General features: G+C 43.0%; 1 protein-coding gene across 1 annotated transcript in view; it reads right to left on the reverse strand.

The window, feature by feature from the left end:
- Nucleotides 1-17,511: 17,511 nt before the first annotated feature.
- EFNB2 (ephrin B2) overlaps nucleotides 17,512-24,448 on the reverse strand; it is a 45,124-nt gene continuing 38,187 nt past the window's right edge. The window contains exons 3-5 of the mRNA XM_070579262.1: nucleotides 23,514-23,606; nucleotides 22,676-22,789; nucleotides 17,512-21,210 (exon numbers count right to left, since the gene is read on the reverse strand). Of these exons, the coding sequence (XP_070435363.1) occupies nucleotides 20,822-21,210; nucleotides 22,676-22,789; nucleotides 23,514-23,606 (596 nt within the window). The 3' untranslated portion in view covers nucleotides 17,512-20,821. The remainder of the gene's footprint in view (nucleotides 21,211-22,675; nucleotides 22,790-23,513; nucleotides 23,607-24,448) is intronic.

Raw genomic sequence — 24,448 nt, forward strand, 5'->3', positions numbered from 1 at the left:
GTGTTCTTTCTCTAAAAGTGTGTGCAACATGAAGTGTCGCTTTATCACCAATAGGAAATGGAGATATTTTCACAACACCTTGCAGTTTGGGCAAATACCTTGAAATATCATTGCCATTCATCACTACTTCTGAATTACGTGCAGATCTTGCTACTTAATGAGTTAATAAAGAGGCACTTGTATTACTGTATCCCAATTATGCTAATATTTTGATAACCATTTCAAGATATTTGCTTTCCTTTGATAACTCTATTTCAATATAGTTGGTTTCTTTGGTGTCCTATGTATTTTATGTTATGGGCTTTAAAATACTGTTCTCACTAGGGGTCCTTGGGCTTCACTAGATAACTAAAGGCTTGGCTCAAAATTGGCTCAAAAATTGGTTAACTCCTCTTTTCATGCATTTCTTGTGTACAGAAATCATCCCTTCTCAGCTGTGAGGCAATCTTCTTGAAAATAGGCAGCTAGCCCCTCCTTCACTAAGGCGAGCGCCTGTCACACAGATGAGGCAGGCCTCTGTGGCCGAGGGGCGGGGCCAGGCCGAGTCTGGAATCAGTCGGCTTTCACCTGGGCGGGCAGCCTGGCCGGGGCTGAGTCGGCTGTGCCCAAGGCCATGGGAATTGACGAGGAGCACCACCTCCCCTTTACAAACCCCAGCTCCGCCTGCATTTTTTCTTATCTAAGTCTGACTTCTGGTTTCCCAGTCTGTCCCCCTCCCGCTCCTTTACCCTCATTTCTTCTGTCTGGAGTTCCCATCTCTGCTTTGACTCATCTCCCGGGGCCTGACTCCCGGTTGCCAGAGCTCCTGTTACCTGCCTGCCCCCTGACTAAGCCGATCTCTCTAGCAATGACCTGTCCGCCCAAGCCGACCTGTCTCTCTCTCTTCTTTTTATTTAGACTTGTTTCAGGTGTACAACATAACAATTCGGTATTTGTATATATCGTGAAGTGTTTATCACAATAAGTGTAGTTAACATCCATCACCATGCATTGTTAGAAAATGTTTTTTCTTGTAATGAAAACTTTTAAGGTTTTTCTCTTAGCAACTTTCAAATATACAATACAGTCTTATTAACTATAGTCGCCATGCTGTACGTTACCTCTCCAGGACTTAGTTATATTCTAGCTGGAAGTTTGTATTTTTTAACCCCCTTCACCCATTTCTCTCACACCCTGACTGTCTCCTGGCTTCCCAGTGCCCTGCCATGATGGAGAGGGCTTGGAAATAAAGTAGATCCTGCAGAGGAAAATGTGCAGCTGATGACGAAAATGCTTCTACCCAAAATGGAGGGAAATGCTAAGTTTCGATTAGAGGTCAGTGAAAATAAAGATGCAGGTTTTGTTTGGTTTTGTTTTCTGTTTGGGTTCACAGATCCGGGGGCTTGAACCCGAGCCGGCTGTGGATGATCAGAAAGGTGACTCAAGTTTCCGAGATGGTGTTAATCTCGGCGTGATGAGCTCCCAACCACTCATGACGCAGTATTTCTCTGGCATGCCTCCTTCCCTCCCCAGCTTCTCTCAGTTCCCCCGAGTGAGTGTAGGAGTCCCCGGAGGGGCTGATGTGCATTTACAAATCCTTCTGGACTACCAAGAGATCTTTACCCTTTTCCTCTTTCAGTTCCAGCTGACTGTGAAACAGCTTCCCGACGTCACTGAGTTACCCAGGGTCCACCGAAGTCCCCCTCCCATGACATTCTTGCCCAGGGCAGTGCCGCTGTGGCTGCTGCACGAGATGGGCCCAATGGTGCTGTCGGCCCCCAGCATGGAGGGCTCTGATGCTGTGCCAGGTGTCCATCCCGGCAGTGCCAAGCTGTGCCTTCAGAGGCAAGCCTGCCACGGTGCCCGGCTGGTGGTCTGTGAGCCCAGATGTTTTCTGAATTGAAGCCAGGCCTTGTGCTCTCACCAAGCAACAGAGATTTTGGTAAAATTTTTCTTCTAATTTGTCCATTGCTTTGATTTCAGTCTGTTGCCCAGGACTCTGGTGGGAACAGGTGAGGGCTAGGCCTGGGGGCTAGGGACGGGGCAGAATGTCGTGTTCTGAATCAGGCCTCCCTGGAGCCTCGGCACATGGCTTTGAATCAAATTGACGAGCCCCATCTCTTTTTGGTTTTCCAGTGACGCTTTCCGAGGACACTTCTCGGCTCCTCAGAGACAGAAGCCTCTGGCAGGCCTATGCCCCTGATCCTCCCACAGCCCCAGACGGGCACGCGTCCTGCCAGGATGGAGTTCAGGCCCAGGAGGCCTGGAGCCCACCCCTGGAGTTGAGCCTCTAGTTGTCCTGACGTCACCTTAGAGAGAAAAGTCGACTGAGCCTTTGGAGGAGGTCTTTGTAACAGAGATGGAACTGGTGGAGTCTATAAAACGAAGGTTTGCTGGTACGCTTCTCATTGGCATATTGCGCTACTAATAGATGATTCGGAAACGGTGTCAGCTGTAACTTCGTAAAGATTATTAAGACAAACTCTGTGGGGGCTCCCGATTTGATCTTCTGCATTGTAATTGCAGTTTTTAATGGCTGCTCTAAAATGAAAAGTGCAGGGAAGAAAAGCTTTCATCTTCAGTTACGATTTTTAAAAAATTAAATAATCATTTACAAAACCGTTTGTATCTTTACCCATTCACCAAATCTGTTGTATGTAAATAAAATAACAAAAATAATAATAGCAATAAAAGCTAACAACCTTACTACAGACAGTATAGTTTTAGCACTTTCCTTTTATTAACCCATCTAACCATCGTGACAAACCTATGAGACTGGGAGTGACAGTGTCCCCACTTTACAGATGAGGAAACTGAGGCACAGACTTGGCTAGAAAACTGCACTCACTATGCGGCAAGATTTTATTTGGATAAATAAATCCATTTGGATGCGAGAATATTTCCTCACTTGTTGACAGCTTCAGTGGCCTTAACTTAATGCCCATATGACATGGAACTCCTTTAGAGAATGGTAAAACTCCTCTACCAGTGTTTTTCACATTGTGGGTTTGAACCATAGGAAGTTGGAAAAAGTTGTGAAATAAATGTAATGAATTAGATTGGATTTTTTTTCAAACTGAAAAAGAGAAAATAAGTACACAAAATGTTAGATTACATACATAGGATAATAGTAAATGTTGCATAAAACTTTTGTTTCAGTTGTATGGTGCGTGTGTGCATGTGTGTGCACGCACGCACTAGGTAACCATGTAACATGTAACTGGGTTACAGTCAAAAGATGTTTATAAGCACTGTCTCCAGGCTGTGCATGGTGGCCCAGGGGCAGGACTGTGAGGGCTGAGCACTTGCTGAGTTAACTGGACCCTCCTGAATACACTTAGCTGGTTCCCTATCCTGATCGGAGCTAAGGTATCATGTCCCTTTGCCTTTGGAGCACAATGACAGCTATCTGTCTGTTTTTTTCATGGTGAGAGCAAAAGTAGCATATTATCTTCATGGCATGAGCTAAACATAGAACCCCAAGAAATGAAGCTGCACACACAGCGTGATTCACTTATGATGATAATCACTTGGGAGCTATGGCAACAGGCCTTCCTTGCCCTTCTCCCTCTGGTCCCCGCTCCTGAGCAGATCCACCTAGGCATTTCTCCTGGTAACTTTCACTAACCTGGCAACTAGATAGGGGCGGTAGGAGCCTCTGTAAGAGTGATTTACTGTGGATGTTGTCCCTGGAGCAGCAGCCCTAATGGAGGCCCTGCCCCACCCTCCCTTGGGTTATAACTAAGAGCATCCTTGCCTACCCAGAGGATTGAAAGCCTCGTGGTGATCAGCTAAGCCATCTTCATCCTGTATCCCCCATGCCCCTGGCTTGGAAGTCGGCATAATTGCAGATCATTGCACATTTGTTGAATTTGAGGAGCTTTCCTTCTGGTGTGTGCAGACATTTGAAATGTAAGTTGAACAGAACCATTTAAAAATAAAATTAACAACTTCTTCAAAGAAATGCATAAAAGTAACTGATACATAACATGTTTTGAGACTTGATGCATTCGTAATCAGCATAGATCTAAACTAAGAAATAGAAAGCAACCCTGAAGAAGACAAATCTCCTGGTCTCTGAAGTCAAATTATTTCAGCCTGATGTTGCAGTCTGACCCTCGTACTTTTTCTGGACTCAGAAGCTGCTCTGGCCGTGCCGGATCCAGCAGCCGCACAGCCTGTCCCCATCCACAACCCTTTGGGGGAATAGCTTTGTGACTGTGTGTTTTTGTTACCTATTTATCATAAAATTTGTAAGTATGAATCATTGGCAGAAAATTGCCAAGGAAATTCCTGGCTATTGTCGGGTTGGGAGATATGAAAGAGTTACCCTCTTGGCTGCAGCACCACTTTCTGCTCGCACACCGCTCTAACAACGTAATGCTGTCACCCAGACAAAGTTAACGGTAGGGCAACATTTTTCCCTTGCTCTGTTGCACACCCCGTCAAACTCTCTACATGCCTTCATTCTTGCCGTCATAATAATGACTGGCTGCATTTACTTAGCCGACACGCCATGTATTATGCTCTCAGAATGTGCTACACACCCTGACAAATCTTTCATGTTCATTGTCTCGTTTGATTCCTATAATACTTCATACTACTGTTCCCATTCTACGGTGAGAAAAGTTAGGCCTCCAGAGCTTGAGGGAGATGCCCAAGGTCACAAACAATTAAGTAGTCCTCTGGAGTGCAGGCCAAGATCTGCTGAATTCCAGGCCTCTGCTCCAAGCTCTGCACCTCCCTGTTTGGCTGCCCAGGATCCAGGCTGGCACCCATCAACCCAGGACAAATGAACAACCTGCTATATTAAAACTTTATTATTCACTGCCGCACACGCTTGGGCTTCTCAGAGTTTCCATAGGACATCATAGCCAATGTTTTAATCTGCCCAGATAACACAATCACTTTAGCCAGTGTTTAAAAGCATAATTTTCTAAAAATAGGTCAAACTATGACTCTCAAACAAAAATAAAAATGGACACATGTTAAAGATTTTACTTAACTCATTAATGAGGGAACTGGTAAGATGCAACAATCAGTTTAAAAGAGAATGTAAAGGACAGGCACAATTTTTGGATGAGGAATATGGAAATGAAAGTGCAGAAGAGGGCAAAAGCAGCTCCTTCCACATCAGAGGAGGAAGGTCCATTGAACTCCTACCTCACCTCCACAGAATTTATTCCCATGTCTTGGGACAGCAGTGCTTTGCTATCAGTTATCTACAACTTACAGAGTTATAAACTAGTTCAAAGGCACAGAAAGGCACGGGTGGGATAACCCAGATGATGCTCTGCTCCAGGAGCCTGCAGATCCAGCCCACCGCTTGTTTCCATAACGTTTTATTGGAACACGGCCTCTGCCACTTGTTTACCTACAGTCTATAGCTGCCTTCACACTACGACAGCAAGATCGAGTAGTCACAACAGACACCTTGGAGTCCGCAAAGACTAAAATGTTTCCTGTCTGGCCCTTTACAGAAAATGTTTGCCAACTCATGCTCTAGAGAATGCCCGGTTTTTGACCGGAGCATCTTTTTTTCTAATACCAGCTCCATAAGTTATGGAAAGCAGGTGACAAGGAGTCTAGGGATTTCTTTCAGATCAATCACTAGTTGAGGGAGATATTTGGTATAATAGTTGGCTAGAGCTGATGTAACAAAGTACCAGAGATCAGCTGGCTTAAACAATACATATTTTCTCACAATTCTGGAGGCCGGAAGTCTGAGATCAAGGTGTCAACAGGGTTGGTTGCTTCTGAGGGCTGTGAAGGAAGGATCTGTCCCAGGCCTCTCTCCTCGACTTACAGATGGTCATCTTCTCCCTGTGTCATCACATCATCTTCCCTCTGTGTGTGTCTGTGTCCAGATTTTCTTTTCTTATAAGGACACAAGTGACATGGGATGAGGGCCCACTTGAAATCGATTGCCACTGTGAAGACCTTGTCTTCAAATATGGTAACATTTTGAGTTATTGGGGTTAGGACTTCAACATATAAATTTGAGAGAGGACACAATTCAGCCCCTAACATTTGGTTAGAAGGGAATTTGTGCACTCATTAAATATGCTGTGAAGTTGGTCAGATTCTCTACCAACTTAGGAGAATGACACTACTGTGGCCATGTCCAGAGGCAGACCCATCACCATCCCACTAGCTCTGGAAATCAACGGCTTCTTAGGAACACCTCCACTCCTGCCCTGACCTGTTTGGGAAAGTTCTGTTCTCTGGCTGCAGCCAGCAAATGTAGAATGCAGACACGAGCAGGAAACTTTGCAGTGACACATTCGATGGACACTTTTATATTATTACAGCTACCATGTATTTTGCTCAATTGTATAAACCAGGAAAAACAAGATCTCACTTTAGGTCTGAACCGGTAGCACCTTCATATAAAGTACATGTTGGCATGGGCTTAAACAATAAAGGCAGAACTGTCACGTGAAAACAAAGTTTATTCTTTCCTTACTCTGGAAAAAAATTGCTAACGGTTTTCCCTTCATTTAGAGACATCTAAAGATGCTGTATATATAATGTGATATTGTTAATATTCATGCATTGCATGTCCATTAAAAGAAATATAGCTTTAGAAAAATCAGCAACACAGATTACTTGGGGTCAAGAGTAAAATCTTTACAAAGCCAAGTCTAGAGATCAGCTCTTTGAAATAAGCACCATTTAAAGATCATTATTGAGAGCCTGTTATCTTCTAGGCCCAATTATGTATGTTATCTCCACTAATCTTCACAACAGCTCTTCAAGGTGGGGGTTAATAGGCCTCTTCATTGATGAAGAAACTGAGGTTCCCGGAGGTTAAGTAGCTTTCTCAAGAACTTATAGTGAAAAAGCAGCAGGAGCAGACTCCCACTGCCACCCATTGCCACCAGACACGAACTTTCAGCCATCTTTCATGACAGCTGTGACCATGATAGCACTGCATTTTTTTTTTTTTAAAGATTGGCACCTGAGCTAACATCTGTTGCCAATCTTTTTTTTTTTCTTCTCTCCAAAGACCCCCAGCACATAGTTGTATATTCTAGTTGCAGGTCCTTCTGGCTCTGCTCTGTGGGACGCCGCCTCAACATGATTTGATGAGCAGTGCTGGGTCCGTGCCCAAGATCCGAACCAGTGAAACCCTGGGCTGCTGAAGCAGACCACGTGAACTTAACCACTTGACCACAGGGCTGGCCCCAGCACTGCATTTTTGAAAGAGCCCCTTTACATGTCAAATACCATGTAACAGGAAGGCCACCACTTGCAGATTTGGCACAGTGCAGGAAGTAGGAAAGTTGTGGTGATGAGCAACATTGCACCGAGTTGCATACCAATGAATTCCAAACTCAGGGGGAGATAGCACTGGCTGGTCAAGTCAATATGATATGGTCAATGTGATCTTTTTCTACTGTGTTTTTGTAATGCTTTGTTTAAACCTCCTGTGGCTCAGATCCACAGAGCACAAGCCCTGGGAGCTATTTCCCGGCATGTGGAAATTGGCAAAAAAAAAAAGGGAAAGAATCTAAAAGAAAACAAATGCACTCCATATTCTCTTTTCTTGGATATCACTATTAGCTATTGTGTGTGTTTCTAAAATAATTAAACGCCTCACCCAGTTTCTCAATGCCTGAAAGAAAAAATTGAGAGTTTTCATGGTGTGAAAAAGAGGAAAGAGGAAAAGAAAAACAAATTATGCTTGTCTTTACTGTTCTGGGGAACTGGAGCCAAAGCCAATCCTACGTCTGGATGGGGAAGGCATAGTTTGAATGTTACAGAGAAGCTTTTGTTGCCAAAAAATTATTTCTATATTGACTTGCTAAGAGTTGACGTTTTATTTGGAAAAATAAGAAAAACAGAGGCATTGTCTTCAGAAGGCCCAAGTTAAATAAACCATATGTTTCCTGAGCAAGGCCTTCTAACCTTTAGAAACTGTTCATCAGATTAGACAGTTGAAATTTGGGGGTGGAGGAACTCAGATACTGAGCAGGGAGACGTCAGTGGGTGTGGTTCATGCCAAAGCAAACTTTGCAGCCTGGTGATGGGATGAAGGGGGCCAGCCGGGAGGAATGCTTGCCTGTTACTCAGGAGGCCCCAGGACATGAGACGTGGGAGGAAGGACGAAGCAGAGGTGCGTTAAACTCACTCAAAAACAGCTTCACCATTTTTCTAAGGGCTGATCCTTTTGCCAGCCCCTCTGTAAATTCTCTGATCTGTTGGTTTCATCTCTATTTCTGAACCATCTATAACCCATGGAGACAAGCAAGGTCCAGACGGGCATTGAGGAGGCCTAGAGAGTAGGTGTCTGTCCACGACAGAGACTTGAGAGGATTAGGACGAGCCTTATCCAGGAGGAAATGGACAACCGCACATTTAGCATGACTTAGGGGGTTCCAGATCTAAGTTCTATTCTAGCTCTAAGGAGTTCTAAGTTATTATCTAAGAAAAAATACACACACGCATATCTCCTCATCTCCGTTCCTTCTTCTTATCTGATCACTAGAATTATGTTAGAGAGTTTATGTCCTTTAACTGAAGAGATTGAGCCCTGTTTCAAAAGGTAATACCCCCAAGAGAGAGAAAACGTCAAGCTGTGATCAGCCTCTTATCTGTCAACAATCTTCTGCGCTTGTTGGGAAAAAAGGATCTGTGGGTCACACTCTAGTCCTTATTGTTCTAGGAAGCTCTATTTTAAGACGGGGCACCAAAGTTTACAGAACTACTTTAGTAGAGAGTTATAATTTTTAGAACAATTGTTCATTTTCCTAAAATTTTATTTTTCTTAATAAACAAAGTCTATTTTCCTAACAAGAACATGTTCCTCTTGAAAACTAAGATTAAAATACTGGGCTGTGACTGCTATTTTAACAGCAGCTTTATCTTAGGTGCTTTCTATTTCGCCTTCAAAGCTTCTAGCACAATTTTAGGCAAATGAGGAGTCGTTTAGAGGAGACACCCAGTAAATATGGGGTGAACTAAATAAAGCCCATGGCTTACGATTTTTCCGTAGAACTATTAACATATCCCCTTGTTGGTTCTGGATCCCAGTCCACGTGCATTTAGTAAAAACAGAGACAGAAGAAACAAAGTATATCAAATTCATGAGACAATTACAGTCACGTGTTGCTTAATGACAGGGATACAGTCTGAGAAATGCGTCGTAGGTATTTTACTGTGTGAACATCACAGAGTGCACGTACACAAACCTGGATGGTATAGCCTACCACACACCTAGGCTCTATGGTACCAATCTTATGGGATCACCTTCATATATACAGTCCATCACTGACTGAAACATCATTATAAGGGTCATAACTAGACTGCCGAAATCAATTAGCAGACATTTGTCCGGTGTGAAACGTCCATAAGACATTTGGTCCATAAGACATTTTGTCCACACCAAAAATGCCTTGACATTTGGTCCTATTGAAAATGGCTATGAGCGTATTTGGTCAATGCCAAATGGTTTTGGACAGGACCAAAATCAAGGACCTTTTGGCATGGACTAGCTGTCTTTGTGGACATTTTGGACAGGACCAAAGATGACCAGATATCAAGGACCTTTTGGCATGGACCAAATGTCTTATGGAGGTTTTGGATAGAACCAAATGTCCTACAAGGCCTAAATCTCACTGGGTGTAATTTCTATTAGATCTTGGATACTTAGTACAACTTGCATGAGTGGGATAACTGACTGTGGGTAAGTGGCTCATAGGCACTTCTCTACTAGAAGCAAAATCTAAGTCTCTCTGCATCACGATCTCAGCGCAAGCCCACAGGTTCTGGGTATACAGGCAGATATTGGTCCTGTATTAGTCTTGAATACACTAATGAACATTTATGTTTATACAGTTATATATAATTGTGTGTGTGACATTTCTAACTCTCAGAGCTTAGCACCAAAGTAATACATAGTGTCCCAGCAATTGCTGCTTCAGAGAAGGTACTTTACATACAGCAACACACACAAACAAAAAGCTCCTGTTAATCTTAATCTCATCCGTCCTATTTGCCTCTTGTAGGTTTTAAAGGACATCACAGAGGAAAAACACAAACAAACTGGAGAAGGGAGGCAATGGAGTGGAGCAGAAGCTATATATTTAAACCAGAAAAAAAGAAAAAAAAAGAGGAAGGCTATTAGAAGGCATTCTGACAGCATCTCTCAAAATCTCAAACGTGTATTCTCTTTCATACAGCAATTCCACCACTAGGAGCACAGGATATACTTGGAAAAATAACTCAAGGTGTTAAGCACATACAAATTAGGATAGGTAGGCTCTTGCTGTGGTAACAAACAATCCTTCAAATCTTCAGGCTTAACATGTAAATTTGAGTTCTCACGCAAGGAGCATAGTAAGTAATACAGGTCAGGAGGAGGCTCTGCTCCACACAGCCACTCGGGACCCAGGCTGGTCCAGCCTCCACCGTTTTTGAGCTGTATCCTCTGGAACTTGTGACATCCTCATCACCACAGCAGAGGAAGAGAGGAGCATGGGGACCCCAAACCTGCTTTTTTATCCTTCATACATCATTCTCCTTGTGGCCCATTGCCCTCAACCTAATGGGAAGTGAGGCTGGAAAAATAGGGCAGTAATAAATTACCTGATGAGTCTCCCCGTCTCTGTCACTAATCAGGAGATCCTCATGAGGCCTTGTGGAGTAGGAGCTTAAAAACCAAATTTTGCTAGTGGGTGATGTTTGAAATGAACTGTGGTATATTATATGGTCGTTAAAAAAGGTTAATCTGAATGTACCAAGGAGGAAGGGTCTCCAAGATGTATTATTTACCAAAAAGCACGACATACAACAATGTGTATAGTGTGATCCCTATAGAGACAATTTTTTAAAAAACATGTATTTATGTGCATGTATATGCCTACAATATTTTTCTGAACAGATAGACAGGATTCTGTTTATGATGGTTACTTTGAGGGATGGAGGAGGGGATGAGAAAGAAATCTAATTTTTACAGATGCAAGTACAGCACTATTTTTATCCAAAATAAAAATGTAAAAAGATAAATTTAACAGACTAGTTGATTATATTATGAAATTCTTGTTAATTTTCTCAAGATGGATAATGGTATTGTGGTTAGATGAGGGGGATTCCTTCTTCTCAGATGCTGAGAGGTGGAGAGGAAGTAGCATGAGATCTGCAATTACTTTCAAATGCTTCAACCAGAGTTTGTGTGTGTGTGCGTGTGTGTGTATAGACACACTGGGCACACACATATGTGCAAACCATTAATTGTTGAATATACATGGTAGTAAACAGAGTTCATTGTTCTAGTCTTTCAACTTTTCTGTATATCTAAAAATTTTCCAAGTAAAAAGCTAAGAAAAATAAAATGAAACAAAATGATAAAAAACATACCACCTAAGAACACAGAGCTTCATAGATCGTCCATCTTTCCACCTTAGGGTTGAGATAGATGGGGTTTGTAGTTAGACATATTAAAATGTCATAAATCAGACATCAAAATCTGAAATTGGGGCCAGCCGCATGGCATGGTGGTTAAGTTCCACATGCTCCACTATGGCAGCGCAGGTTTGCGGGTTCAGATCCTGGGTGTGGACCTACACCATTCGTCAGCCATGTTGTGGTGGTGACCCACTTATGAAGTGGAGCAAGACTGGCACAGATGTTAGCTCAGGGTTAATCTTCCTCAGCACACACACACAAAAATCTGAAATCAAGACACAGCACAGAAAACAGTGGTGACAATGGCATGCAGCAGAACGAGTTCTCTGAAAAGATTTCTGTTCAGGTCTATAAAGAGCTGGGCAGCCTTATTAAGCATAACCAGACTCTTTAAACTCCTTAATCACTGTCGTAATCACCAGACCTGCTTGGCTGGCGATGCTGTTTAAAAAATTCTGTTGCCATATTTCAAACACTTTTCTGGAATCTGTTCTTAAAGTTAGCACAAATGAGACTCTTAAAAACAATGCACAGGGGGATGCACAGCCATATGACTTTAATCCATTCTCTCTCATGTCCTCCAGGTGGTGGTGACTCAGGGAAAAAGTATGTCCCTACAGGTCATTCTTTAGGAGGCGAGGTAGGCTGCCATTCCAGTTGACAGCTGCCTCTCCCTGGGTGGTTAATGATCACTGCGCACAAAGGTTGATGAATTCTGCTCATCGTGTTATACATAAACTCTGATGTTTCCCACATTCGGCAGTTCTCTGCAGCCAAAATCTTGTCCCCATGGTGTGGTGAGGGAGCTTGAGAGAAGAGACCATCAAGGTGTACTTTCCATTGTTTGGCAAAGTAAACCATAGCTTGCTCTTTGGAAATGGTGAACAGTGCTTCTATCACATCCAAGGGATATACTTATAAACCTGTATGTGTCCGCTCGGTACAAATGAACTTCTGACACGTGCTCCTGGAAAATGGTGTGCTCTCGTCTTTTCCTGACACTCAGCCAACAGCATGGAGGAATAAATTTGTGTAAGTTAGAGTGAGATTAACAGTCATTATTTTTATCTAAAATATTTAAGGGAGCTGGTAGGAGCCCCTTATCTTTCCTCTCCCCTTTCCAAGGAGGGAAGTTGAAAGGCAGAGACCTGGGTTTCTGCAGGAGGAGCCCCGTGTCTGCTCGCCAGAAAGGCTTCTGCTGCACGTAACTTGTGGGGCACTCTGGCAAACATCCCAGATGCTCAGACTTCATTTTTTTTCCCTACTGTTTTTGAGCTCAGTGCTAACTACTGTTAGCAGACAGAAAGCTCTCTGCAATTCTTTCCTCAGAACTAGCTACAAGAAAACTACCAATTATAGCCAAGAAACAGTCTTTCAAATACACATACACATTGTAATGTGGGCTGGAAACCAATTGGAAACATTTTGATTTGCCCTTTAAGGCCAGAGGCAGGCACTTAAGGCAAACTCCTAAGATGTTTTGAAGAACAGTTATTCTAAATTTAGCACCCTCACTGCCGGTTGGCATATATGTAATGAAAGGTTTAAAAGGAAAGAAATTCAACCCACTGTAACAGAAGATAGAGGGGTCGAAAAGGAGGTTACTAATAGACAAATACTTTTTTGAAAAGATGCTCCAGGAATAAAACATAGAGCGGTTATAATCGTTTTACCTGCTTTCATACACACATCTGAGATGCTTAGTTGTTATCTGTGAAAGTTTTGAATTGCTGACTAAGCTGTGAACTCCCCAGTAGGAGGAATCTTGTCTTTCACGGCATCATCACCAATGCTTAGCACACCACCTGGCATACATTACGTGTATTGGATAAGAGAACAAATTAATTGTATGTGTGTGTGTATGTTCACTAGACAGAAGATTTTGGCATGTAGATAAGCATGTGTCAGCTTCAGTGGGCTCCTTGTCAGTGTCCTGGACCAGTCAACTCAAAAGGCCCAACTGAGCATGTGCTGCGTTGGCCTCAACGCCGTTCCTTCTAATTCGTAAGTGTTCCCTGCTGACAAGCTACAGAGAGAATCATTTTTGATTTGTTGTTTTATAAGCCGCACTTCAAAATTAGACGCACCTAGTTGAGTTAAACCTTAGGAGGTCCCCGTGAGTGTCGCGAAGCACCAGCGTTCTGACGGCTAGCCTGAGGGGGAGCAGCTCTGCGCTTCGCTCTGGTCTCACGAGGAGCCAGAAGTTCTGTGGGTTGGACGCTTTCTCTGAGTCAAATGGCACCTCATGAAAAGGATGTAAAAGAATCCAAACTACACTAAATTATACATATAAAACAAAGAAATTTGGAGTTATGTTTATGGAAACCTCTCACACCTTTCTCTGCATCTTGAGTAAGATGTGGATTACCCAGACGATAAAGAACTAAGAGACTGAATACCTTAGATCCTAATGATGGATGTAGCAAGCCCGGAGCTCCTCCTGTAGCATCACTTTTTTTCTTTCCCCACTCAATGGTTCCTAGAGCTAGGCATGAATTTCTACCACGTTTTTTGCCTTCCTCTAATGTTGTTTTAATGAAGCCACTGTACAAATTGATACACCTGAAGAAGAATCTTGTTGCGTTTGGCTTAAGAGGAATCTTTGTCACGACTCATGCAGTTGATCTTAAGTAGTTTTCTTTGATGACATTTATCGCCCCTGCTGTTCTCGGACTTTTTAAGATAAAGAGTCACCATGGCTTTGAAAACAAAACACACACAAGAACTCTAATCTCTTTATTAAGCATGAATGGCACTTAGGAAATAATAGCTCTATTATCAACTAAAGGATGTTTTTTCCATTATACAGTTTTTTGCTACAGAATCAGAAGTATAAATAATAAAGGAGATATAAATAATTAGGATATGTTCCAGATACAAGCTTGAAAAGAATTAAATTCTAAGTACTCGCGAGTCTACCAGGAAGACAGTGAAGTTAGGCTGAGTTAACTGGTGGAAGAACCACCAGCAACACTAGCTATGTTGCCTGACCCGGGGGCCTTCATGAAAAATTTAAATACAAGCTGGGGGCCTGCTCGCAGTGACCTGAAAATGGTTTTTAAATAAAGGAAAAAGGACTACTGAGCAATTATAGATAAAAGGCTGAAAACACAAGAGCACAGCCCCCAGTTTAATCAGTATGTATAAATTGTTAGTTATTGGATCTTTTGAATTTGGTGCTAGGAAGGATGGAGAACAGCAGAACTCTGAGCCCCGGATGTGGGCTCTTGACGGAGGCGGCAGTGGGCAGTCAAGCGCAGCCAAAAGTGGGGTGGGGGGTTGACTGTGACCCACTCTAGAGGGCTCCAGAGCTTTGCTTGTGGGATGCCAGGACAAACAGAAGCTCGTGCGGAGATGCTTCTGTATAGCTTAAAATGCTGATGGCTTTGTTTCAACTCCTGTAAAAATTTAAAAGTCACCTTCAGCGCATTAGAGTCCCACGCTTTCACTTTACGGGCGACATTGCTGAGGCACAGGATGTGAAGGGGTTTGCTGGAAGGTCACGGAGTGAGCAGCAGCAGAACTACAGCTGGAGGCCAGGTCTCACCTTTCATTGCGCTGACACATTTACCCACTACCTATGATTGGCCATAAACTGATTTTATTATTAGGACTATTTTCCTCGTGCTGCGTATTAATATATAGGATTTTCTACAAGTGGGTTGGTCGTTTTTTAAAAACTAACTTCATATGAAGAATTGTTTTTAAGAGATTTCGTTAGTCTATTTATCACAGTATAAAAATCTTGAGATGAATGTGCCTTCCGCTTTGGGGGCATACTTTAGTGACTAAAAAAATGACTTGTCTACCTGCTGCACTGTTTTATTACAAATAAATATAGCATTTTAATACACCCCCCAACTATCGATAAATGCTTCTCTACTTATGAGAATGAGTAGGATGGACAATACTCTTTTTCCATTACGACACTGAAAATTTGCCTTCCAGTACATCTATAGCATAAATATAATAAACAAGCCCAAATCCACTGGAAACAAAAACAAAAGAAGCAGAACACCGGGCTTAGTGCCCTTTGTCCTACGGTAGCAATTACGGCTCATTTGAGCCACTTGAAGACCTGTTGGCTGCTCAGCCAAAAAGCAGGTAATCATCCTTGTTTTACCCACAGTAGAAAAGTGAGTTTTACTCCCCTGGCTTTTGTTTATTTATTTTTCTGTCACTAATTCTTCTCTGGGTTAGGTCCAGAGACTAACAGCAAGCTGCACAGCAGTAACCCAGCAACTGATACTTTATTGATTTTTTTTCCTCATTTCCATTGTGAACTTTTATCACAATGTTCGAATGGGCAACTGTTTTACCAAAAAGGGAATTACCGGTGGTGAGGGCTGTTCTGAAGTCACGTGGGCCAGCGGCGGGCCGGAGAACACTGAGCAAGGCAGCACAGTGATGTTGCAACGGCAGGCTTACCCTTCAGACAGCACCAGGAGCATCTGGTTAAACCACCTCCGTGAGAAGTTTCTGTATCTGAGATTCCTTTTCGCCAGTTGAAGAGTAACAACTGAGCACATTCTACTTCTCTCCTAGTTGAGATTGGTTTACTCTATTTGGAAAATGTGGTTTCAAAAACAAGGTGGAAACTATGACATGGTGTATTTGGTAATTCAAATTGTAATAGAGGCCACCGAGTGAAAGCAGAAAAGGCAATACTTCATTGCTCTTTTCTTTCAGCCAGATCTTGGCAGGTAAGGCCCAGCATTCGGCTTAGTCACTTGGCTGTAAATTGTGCCCCTAAACTTGGGTGTGCAATGGACGGGCAGTTAGGTGCAGTGGAATAAAATGATGGAGTAAATGCAACTACTATTCTAGCGTCAACTGAAACTGTGCACTTCTGGAGAATTTTTCTTTTTTTGAAGGACAGCATTGATTTGACAAACATTTCTTTAGTACGAGTGCGCTAGGTGGGTGCCACAGCGATGCCTGCTTCCCAAACCAGCCTTTACAGAGAATCTCCTGGGAAGCTTTTGAGACATAGGTGAATTCTCCCTTTACTGGGGCTGTGATCTCGGGTGAGTCAGTCTGGCCTGAAAAATCTTCTGGCTCCTCACCTCGGGGGCCCTTCTCATCCTCCCTGCCTAAAATACTTCACTCCTTAAGGGGAGGATTAACTCGAGATGATGTGGCTAGGATCGGAGCACTATTTTGGTAACTAATAGCTGCTCCTGCTTTGTCTACACCTCTACCCTCAGATCCCGCAGGTGATTATCTCCCCTGAGGGTGGGAAGTCTAAGACCTCAAAGGCCACAAGAGGAAGGGACAACACTCCCACCCTCAAGGCACCCGGGCACCCTCCCCAGGAAGGCCAGCATTGAAACTATGGTTAAATACACCACTGGCTTCTGCTTTGCCTCAGTCTGGTGTCACAAACGTGCTTTCATCAATGTTAAATTTCTTTCTTCTTCTCCTTTTTTTTTTGTTGAGGAAGATTGTCACTGAGCTAACATCTGTGCCAATCTTCCTCAGCTTTGTATGTGGGATGCCACCACAGCATGGCTTGATGAGCAGTGTGTAGCTCCACACCCAGGATCCGAAACTGTGAACCCCAGGCCATTGAAGCTGAGCACACAAGATTAACCGCTATGCCACCAGGCTGGCCCCCATCAGTGTCAAATTTTTACAAAGAACATTTGATTTTTTCCTTCCTCCTGGGATTATTCTGTGAAGAAAAATGAAGCTGTCGATAGCAAACTGAACTGCTTGAATGGAAACCAGATCAATCTGGAATGAAGTGTTGAGAGAAAATGCATTTCCCTCCTTTTCCTCTCACAGCTCACTTCAGACTGTGATCCAGGTGAAACTAGAGACTCTGTCTGTTCAGGGTGATTAGGATTTTATACAACTTGATGATAAAATGTTATTAGTGAAATGTGCGTTCAATAGTTTTATGGGGAAACCAATGGGCTCGCGGCTCTTTGCAAGGTTAACACTCACATTACGTGCATGTCCTGATTTGAAAAATGGACACGCAAAATGCCCATGGGCAGAAGGCTCCAGATAACTGTAATTATAGAGAAACAGAGAAGGAGAAGGCAAATTAAAATAACAAACAGAAAAGAAAGAAAAATGAAAAGAAAAAAGAAGGAAAGGAAAATACTTTGAAGGCGCTTTTTCCATAGGAAAAAAATATTTTATTTTTTTAAGAACAAATTCAGTTTGAAACAGACGTGGAATGTGACTTCACGGAGTTCATTTTCTGGGGGCTAACTGCAATGCGGAACTAAAGCAGATTGAAAACCTATGACAGGCTATGAAAATAAAACAAAAAAAGAAAAAATATTTATAACTCAAGCATAATACTGTGTTACTTACAAATTGGACAACGAAATTTTAAATAAATATTCATGGTACATAATTACGGCACAAATATGCAGCAATTTGGCAACCTTTTATACCATTTTTTTTCCTCATTACAGTGCAAAGGGGAATGACACTGCCGTTTAACAAGCTGTAGCTAAATACATTGCAAAATTCAGATTTTATACAAAACATCTTGCTTAGACTTTATAAAAAACCAACATTGCTTTATGTACACAATCTGGGTAAGAAAAGCCATTTCTGTCTTGTTTTCATGTGTATTTTTATTAAAAAGGTGAATAAGGCTACTGTAACACCCCAAATCCATATACAGTAAAATCTGAACCTATTTACAGCATCTTCACTTAAACATTATGGTGCAAATTCCGAAGTCGGGTGACTAGGGATGATAACACAAGCAAGGCATTTACAGTAACTTTCCAAAGCTGAACCAACTTCAAATAAAGGGACAGTTGGTAGATTGTCATACTCTGCACCAGACACAAAACAGACGCACAGAACACTTGTCAATTTGTTGCAGGTAACTCTTCATCAATTCATCTGATTTTTCACAGTTTAGCATATAACCAAAACGTAGCCAACCGATGACACACACATTTGATTTCATTAAAATCAGACTATTTCCCATTTTTCCCCTTCTTGCCCCTCTCCCCCATCCTAAAGGTAATTTTTGATGGCTTACAAGAAAATCTTGTACAAATGCACGTAAAGGAGAGGTTGGGGTGATGGAAAGAATTACATATGTACTGTGGCTGGTCACCATGGCAACCGTCCACAGAAATATGATATAGATATATATAATATATATTGCAGATATATATTATACATATATGTACACATGTATACCACACACCCACTCATACATACACACACGCACTTTGGACCAACATCATTTTCAGGTTCAGGAAATAGAGAAGAATAATTTCTGTGACAACTCATTTTTGCAGGTATTCACTGGAGGTTTGAGAACCTTAAAATGCTGTTGCTACATTTTTTTCTCCCAATTCAGAAAGCAAAGCGTTACCATAGTAACAGGACTATGTTAAAGATGTCTATTTTGCATAGCACATAAAAAGTAGGTTTCCTGTTTACTCTTTTTGTTTCCCAGGAGGGAGGGGGCGGGGGGGGGGGGAGGCGGGATGAGGGAGCTACAGCTAAACTTTCAGCTGAAACCCCCTCGATATGACCCGGTGGATTCTAGCGAACACTTCAGCCATAAGGCAAGGGAAAACACAGCACAGAAAATAAATGCCGGAACATCTTGTCATTGTTAAATATATGGTGCAGTCACATAGATTTCCTGGTATTGGGGCTTGCATTTCCTAGTCTACGGTTACGTGAGATGCCTTCAGAGGGCTTGGTTATTTTTGTATTTGCTTTCATTATTGTTATTTTTGGAGTGATTTGTTTTTCCCAGAAGTAGCTGTCCAATTTTCCTTTTTTTAAAGCACTGAGCATTGGGACCACTTAATTGCCACAAATGAATTTCACATCTTCTGGTGTGTATTGTGTGCAATCTTAAAATATATATTAGTAAAAATCTTTCACTTTATATCCCTTGTGTTCTATATACCTATTATAAATACGCCCTATCTTCCTTCTGCCCCTCGACATCATAATTTATTTCCCTCGTAAGGACTCTAAGAGGTTTGCCATATGTGCTTCACCTTGATCCAGAGCACCCGCGCTGCGGCCTCACTCAGTACCTACCCCGCGGCCTCGCAGCTGGGACAGCACCGCCATAAACCAAAGTGTCGTAAGGCTCAATCAGGGATGAGGGGTGGGGAGGGGCACTGTGGGGACGGGGGATCTGACCTACCTTTTATATATGAGCATTCTTTAATAACGTCAATGATGATGGAATTACAGCCTGTGTGACCTTTGGCTTTTAAACTTCTAGGTCAGATTTGGCTCTCTGCTATTCTTCTAAATGCTTTCCCTGTGTTTAATAAAAATGTGATAAGTATAGCAGCTGAGTCTGCTTTAAACGTCATCCAAAGCAGACCGACTTTCCTACAGCTTCGGAGCTGTACATCTTATTGCCAGTACCACAACAGTCCTGCCCGAATCCATCACCAGCGGCCTACTTTCTCCCTTCCCTCCAAGCCTGCTCCTCTACCAACAATGCCCCTTTGTGCCACCCAGCGAAGAGGGACTATGTGTTTTCCTGCACATTGCTATTTGATAACAGTGAATTCCCTCAAATGCACCCTAATCCACCACGTGTTGTTGGGTCTCCTTCTTGCCTCTTAAAATCCTAGCAAAACCAAAGTGCTGTGCTACCTAATTGGGTTTTCCCCTCCAACTGTGTTTCAGAGGCAGCAGCGTGGAACTACATTTGCAGACAGCCCTTTTCCCCGGCCTACCCCTTCCCACGAATTCCTAGTCTTCCTTGGCTGACAGCCTAGGGTCTGGCTGGAGGGCTCCTTATTAGCAAACACAATTCCTAAAAATGCATTACCCATTCAGCTGGAGCTGTTGTTGCAAATGGATGGACTAGGAGACTCCAAACATTAATGTCCCATTAGTGACGCAGAACATGGAGCGAGAGGAAATCTCAGTGAAGTAGTGCAGAGCCCTGGATAACAGAGGGAGTGTGTGCAACAGTGAGGACTAGAAGCTAGAGCTCTCTCTTTAAAGCCTCACTCAGCCAGAGGTCTGTGCGACAAGTCCAGGATGTACCTCGGAGGGACACACCCGAGGCAGAAGACGGCATTTCCAGGCGTGGCATCCTGGGTCATCTTCCCAGGATGCTCACAGCTCGCTCCCGTCCGCCCACCGCTCTGCCTTCCCTTGGCTTCTGTGTAGGCCTGAGTGACTGCAGCCCATGGCTTCGAGGATGAGAGGTGTGAGGCGAGCGCCGCAGTCCGAATGGGCATCTTCTACACAAGTCTTCCAGCTGTCGGTGAGCATCTGTATTCACCACGGCCGAAACGCTACAGACTAGGTAAGCTGTCCAACTCAACAGGGCTCTTCCGAGAAGGAGTGTTCCCCCTCCCCCGCTGTGCTTCAGTCCATTCGAGACACAGGGGTCATCAAACCCTCTGGGCGGCAGCGGGACAGTAAGTTTCCTCCGGGAAAGCGAAGGCACCGCCAAGTCTCAGACCTTGTAGTAAATGTTCGCTGGGCTCTGGGGAGGCATCTCCTGGACTATGTACACCGGGTGCCCATAATCCCCACTGACCTTCTCGTAGTGGGGGCAGAAAACACTGTCCGCAGTCCTCAGCGGGATGATAATGTCACTGGGCTCCGAGCCGTTGTTGTTGCCACTGCGCTTGGGCGTGGCCAACGTGCTGAGCGACAGCGTGGCCGTGTGCTGCGGTGAGTGCTTCCTGTGTCTTCTCCGGTACTTCAGCAGGAGGACCACGAGCGTGATGATGATGACGATGAAGATGATGCATCCTGAAGCAATCCCTGCGAATAAGGCCACTTCGGAACCGAGGATATTGTTCCCAGAATGTCCGGCGCTGTTGCCGTCTGTGCTAGAACCTGCAGAGGTGGAGGAAGAGAAGAACCAGAATGGTTATCTCTGTCCTGAGTGCTAAAAGGCCGCTTTCAGGGCCCTTCAAAATGTGAAAACTAAGCAGGGCCAAAGGTTTAACTGGCAGCTAGACTTTGACAAACCAATTACCTGGTTTAATAACTAAATGCAAATGGCAGAAGTCAGCGATCGACAGGAAAGGAGATGTGGCTAGGTCGAACTTTCACACTGCTCCCAAACCACATCGTTTCCCTTTCAGATATCATCATCCGGCAGCCGTGTGGATGGGCTGTGACAGCCAGCCCTTGATCTTGCCGCATGTCTGAACCCACGTCAGCCAGCCCCAGGCCACGGCAGGGAGGAAAAAGGAAGCAGCCAGTTCTCTGGGTTGGCACTCACTGCCCAAGCTGTCCAGCTCCTCCACTTTCCTCTAGGTACGGCAGCTTCATGGGACTCCCAACAGCCTGCCTTCCAGAGACAGGCCCTGCCTACTGGCAGAATGGCAGAAGCCTGTGAGAGGAATGATGGGGCCTGGGAGAACGTTCCTCTTGTAACTCGTTTGTATTATTTGATTTACACTTAGAATATATTTGGAAGGCAGCAGAATCTCTCACACTGAACAGACTGCCAACCCAAATGTTAAGCACTAAAAAATTGCCTGGCATCATTATATTATCCATTTATCAGTTTGTCACAAGAATTTGACACATCTTGTCATTGAAAGCTAGAAATAACAACCTCCCTCCTTGACGCTTGAAAAGAGATGGAATATTGCTACAGATGCTAAATTCACAGGACTACCAACCAGGCCTACGGGTCCCTGATACAAAACTGCTGACGTCTGCTCAAGCACCACATAAAAAATTCATTAGCATGGGAACAGATACACAGCTATTTGTTCAAAGACCGTTAAGAAAATGAAATTAAATGACAGAAAATTTCATCTGGTATTCTAAACTTTTGCCAAGGAGCTGCTTAGTATTTTATTTACACTGGAAAGGTGAAAAAAATTTTCGACATAACTACCTGAAAAAAATGGCATTATGCAACATTTTAAGATGTTACCATCTAAAATGTAGAAGAGGATCAATCAGGCTCTTTGTGGATTAGATATAATTAGATGACGGATTAGAACATTAATTATATATACACTAACACTGGCTTTAAGCCAGTGTTGCAACCAGCATGATAAAGCGTCAGCCAAGGAAAACAACTTTGGTCTGGGATAGTAGTGTTAATAATTGACACTTAAATCTGATGAATCCTACTCTTTTGGATGCAAGACTTTCATGGGAATGAATCATTTTGTTCTTATTGAGTAATTAATAACAACCAACTGTGAGCAAAGATGACTGACTTTGGTAACTACAAGTTAACCCTACTGGTGTCAAAGTACTTTGGTTCTGTTCCACCTCTTGAGAAAGGAAGTGTACGGTGCCCAGAGACCTACACACACAGGTCATGCTGCCATACCTGGGTTTGGTTTGACAAAGGGACTTGTTGTTGAACTTCTTCCGTTTGTACCAGCTTCTAGTTCTGGACGTCTTGTTGGATCATTATGCCTGGGTGACCCAGCAGAACTTGCATCTATATGAAAAACAAATGATTACTTACAGCGCAGACATCTGATAAGTTCTGGCTTTAGGAGCTGGATATATATCTCAAAAGGCATGAATAGCAATGAACATAAGATTCTTTATGCAAACTACTGTGAGATACAAGAATATAATTTTCCTTTTAAAACAAAATGGTTACACTAGTTATTTCAGAGGTTTAGATTGTGAGGCCATCTGTGGAAACTATAGGGATCCTTGCATTTGGCAGGAAGAGCATTGCAGATGACATTTCAATTTAAGTGAGCGAGTTGATTGACTACTATACCAATTTCTAATTAGAAGAATAATTCTTTCTGCACAATAGGTTATCTATATGTGAAAAAGCTCAGTGAACAAAAGTCTTCTGTAGTCAAGATGCAGAAATGGGCAAAACTGCAGAAACTTAGTTTTCATAGTGGATATTTTAATTATGAACCAAAGAGGTGTTTCGCTTTTAAGAAGAAAAAATATATATGTGTGTATATGGCAATAGACAGTCTACCCGGCTGACCTTAACTTTTAGAAGTATCTCTAATAAAAGAAGTTTGTTACATTGACTTGAGAAAATCTGTTCAGTGGCTCAAGGTGCAGAGAAAGGTTTGCTTTCAAAACTACAGAGAAGAGTGAATGAAGGCGGTGTCAGCAACATTTGCGCCACACTAGCTGGGGGCTCAACCAGATTACAGTGGCTTCACGAAGCGGCAGATGGTCTTTACCTTGTCCAACTTTCATGAGGATCTTCATGGCTCTTGTCTGGCACACCCCTCCCTCCTGGTTATCCAGGCCCTCCAAAGACCCATTTGATGTAGCTGATTAAAAATAAAATGGACAAAACAAAAAAATAAAGAAAAATCAGGAACTCAATAAGCCAAGTTTACATGAACATGAAATGTCTGAAAACAATCTGAAAAATAAGAATTCACTCTCAGTCACAAGTTCTCTGAACGTATGGGATGCTGAAAGCCAAAAGTAAAAAAAAAGAAATAAAGAAAAATGGATACTGTCAACACTGCTCCATGTATGTTATCTGGTTTCAAATTTACTTAAGCACTTTCTCCTTCCTTTGTAATCAACTGATGCAGAATAAGTCTATAGATAAAAGGGATAGCATCTTCCAAAAAGCTTACTGACTATTTTGGGGTCAAACTCCTCAGAGCAAAATAGTTAATACAGTAATTTCAAAATGTGGTAATCATCACACAACACCTGCTTCCTCTACTACAGATTTCCTGCCTTGAGAACAATCAGCTTGATGCGCCCTGTTTGTCAAGCATCCAAGTTCTGTAAACACTAAGAGAGGAGACTCCCACGCCCCTTTTCTTCTTTTCCCAGCCGTATTCAAGCTTAAGAAGCATATTAGAATTTAGGTCTTCAAATTCTGAAGTTTGTCTCCATCATTTTGTGAACCAGAAAGAACGAGTGAGTTATTACCACGATCGAGCTCAGTCAAACTCTTCAACCAAGCTACCTCTCGCAGGACAACTCTGATGGACAGAAGAGAACCACACACACCTGTCAGGTCCGGTGGCAACTTGGCACATAAGGTGAGGATTCCCGCAGCCACCTGCCGCACATTCACCAGCTCCATTCCCTTTCCACTTCAAGAGGGAGAGACAGAAGGAGGACAGAATACTCGACCATTTTCAGGATT

This window comes from Equus przewalskii, chromosome 16 (genome assembly GCF_037783145.1).
Source record: "Equus przewalskii isolate Varuska chromosome 16, EquPr2, whole genome shotgun sequence".
Taxonomy (NCBI): Eukaryota; Metazoa; Chordata; class Mammalia; order Perissodactyla; family Equidae; genus Equus; species Equus przewalskii.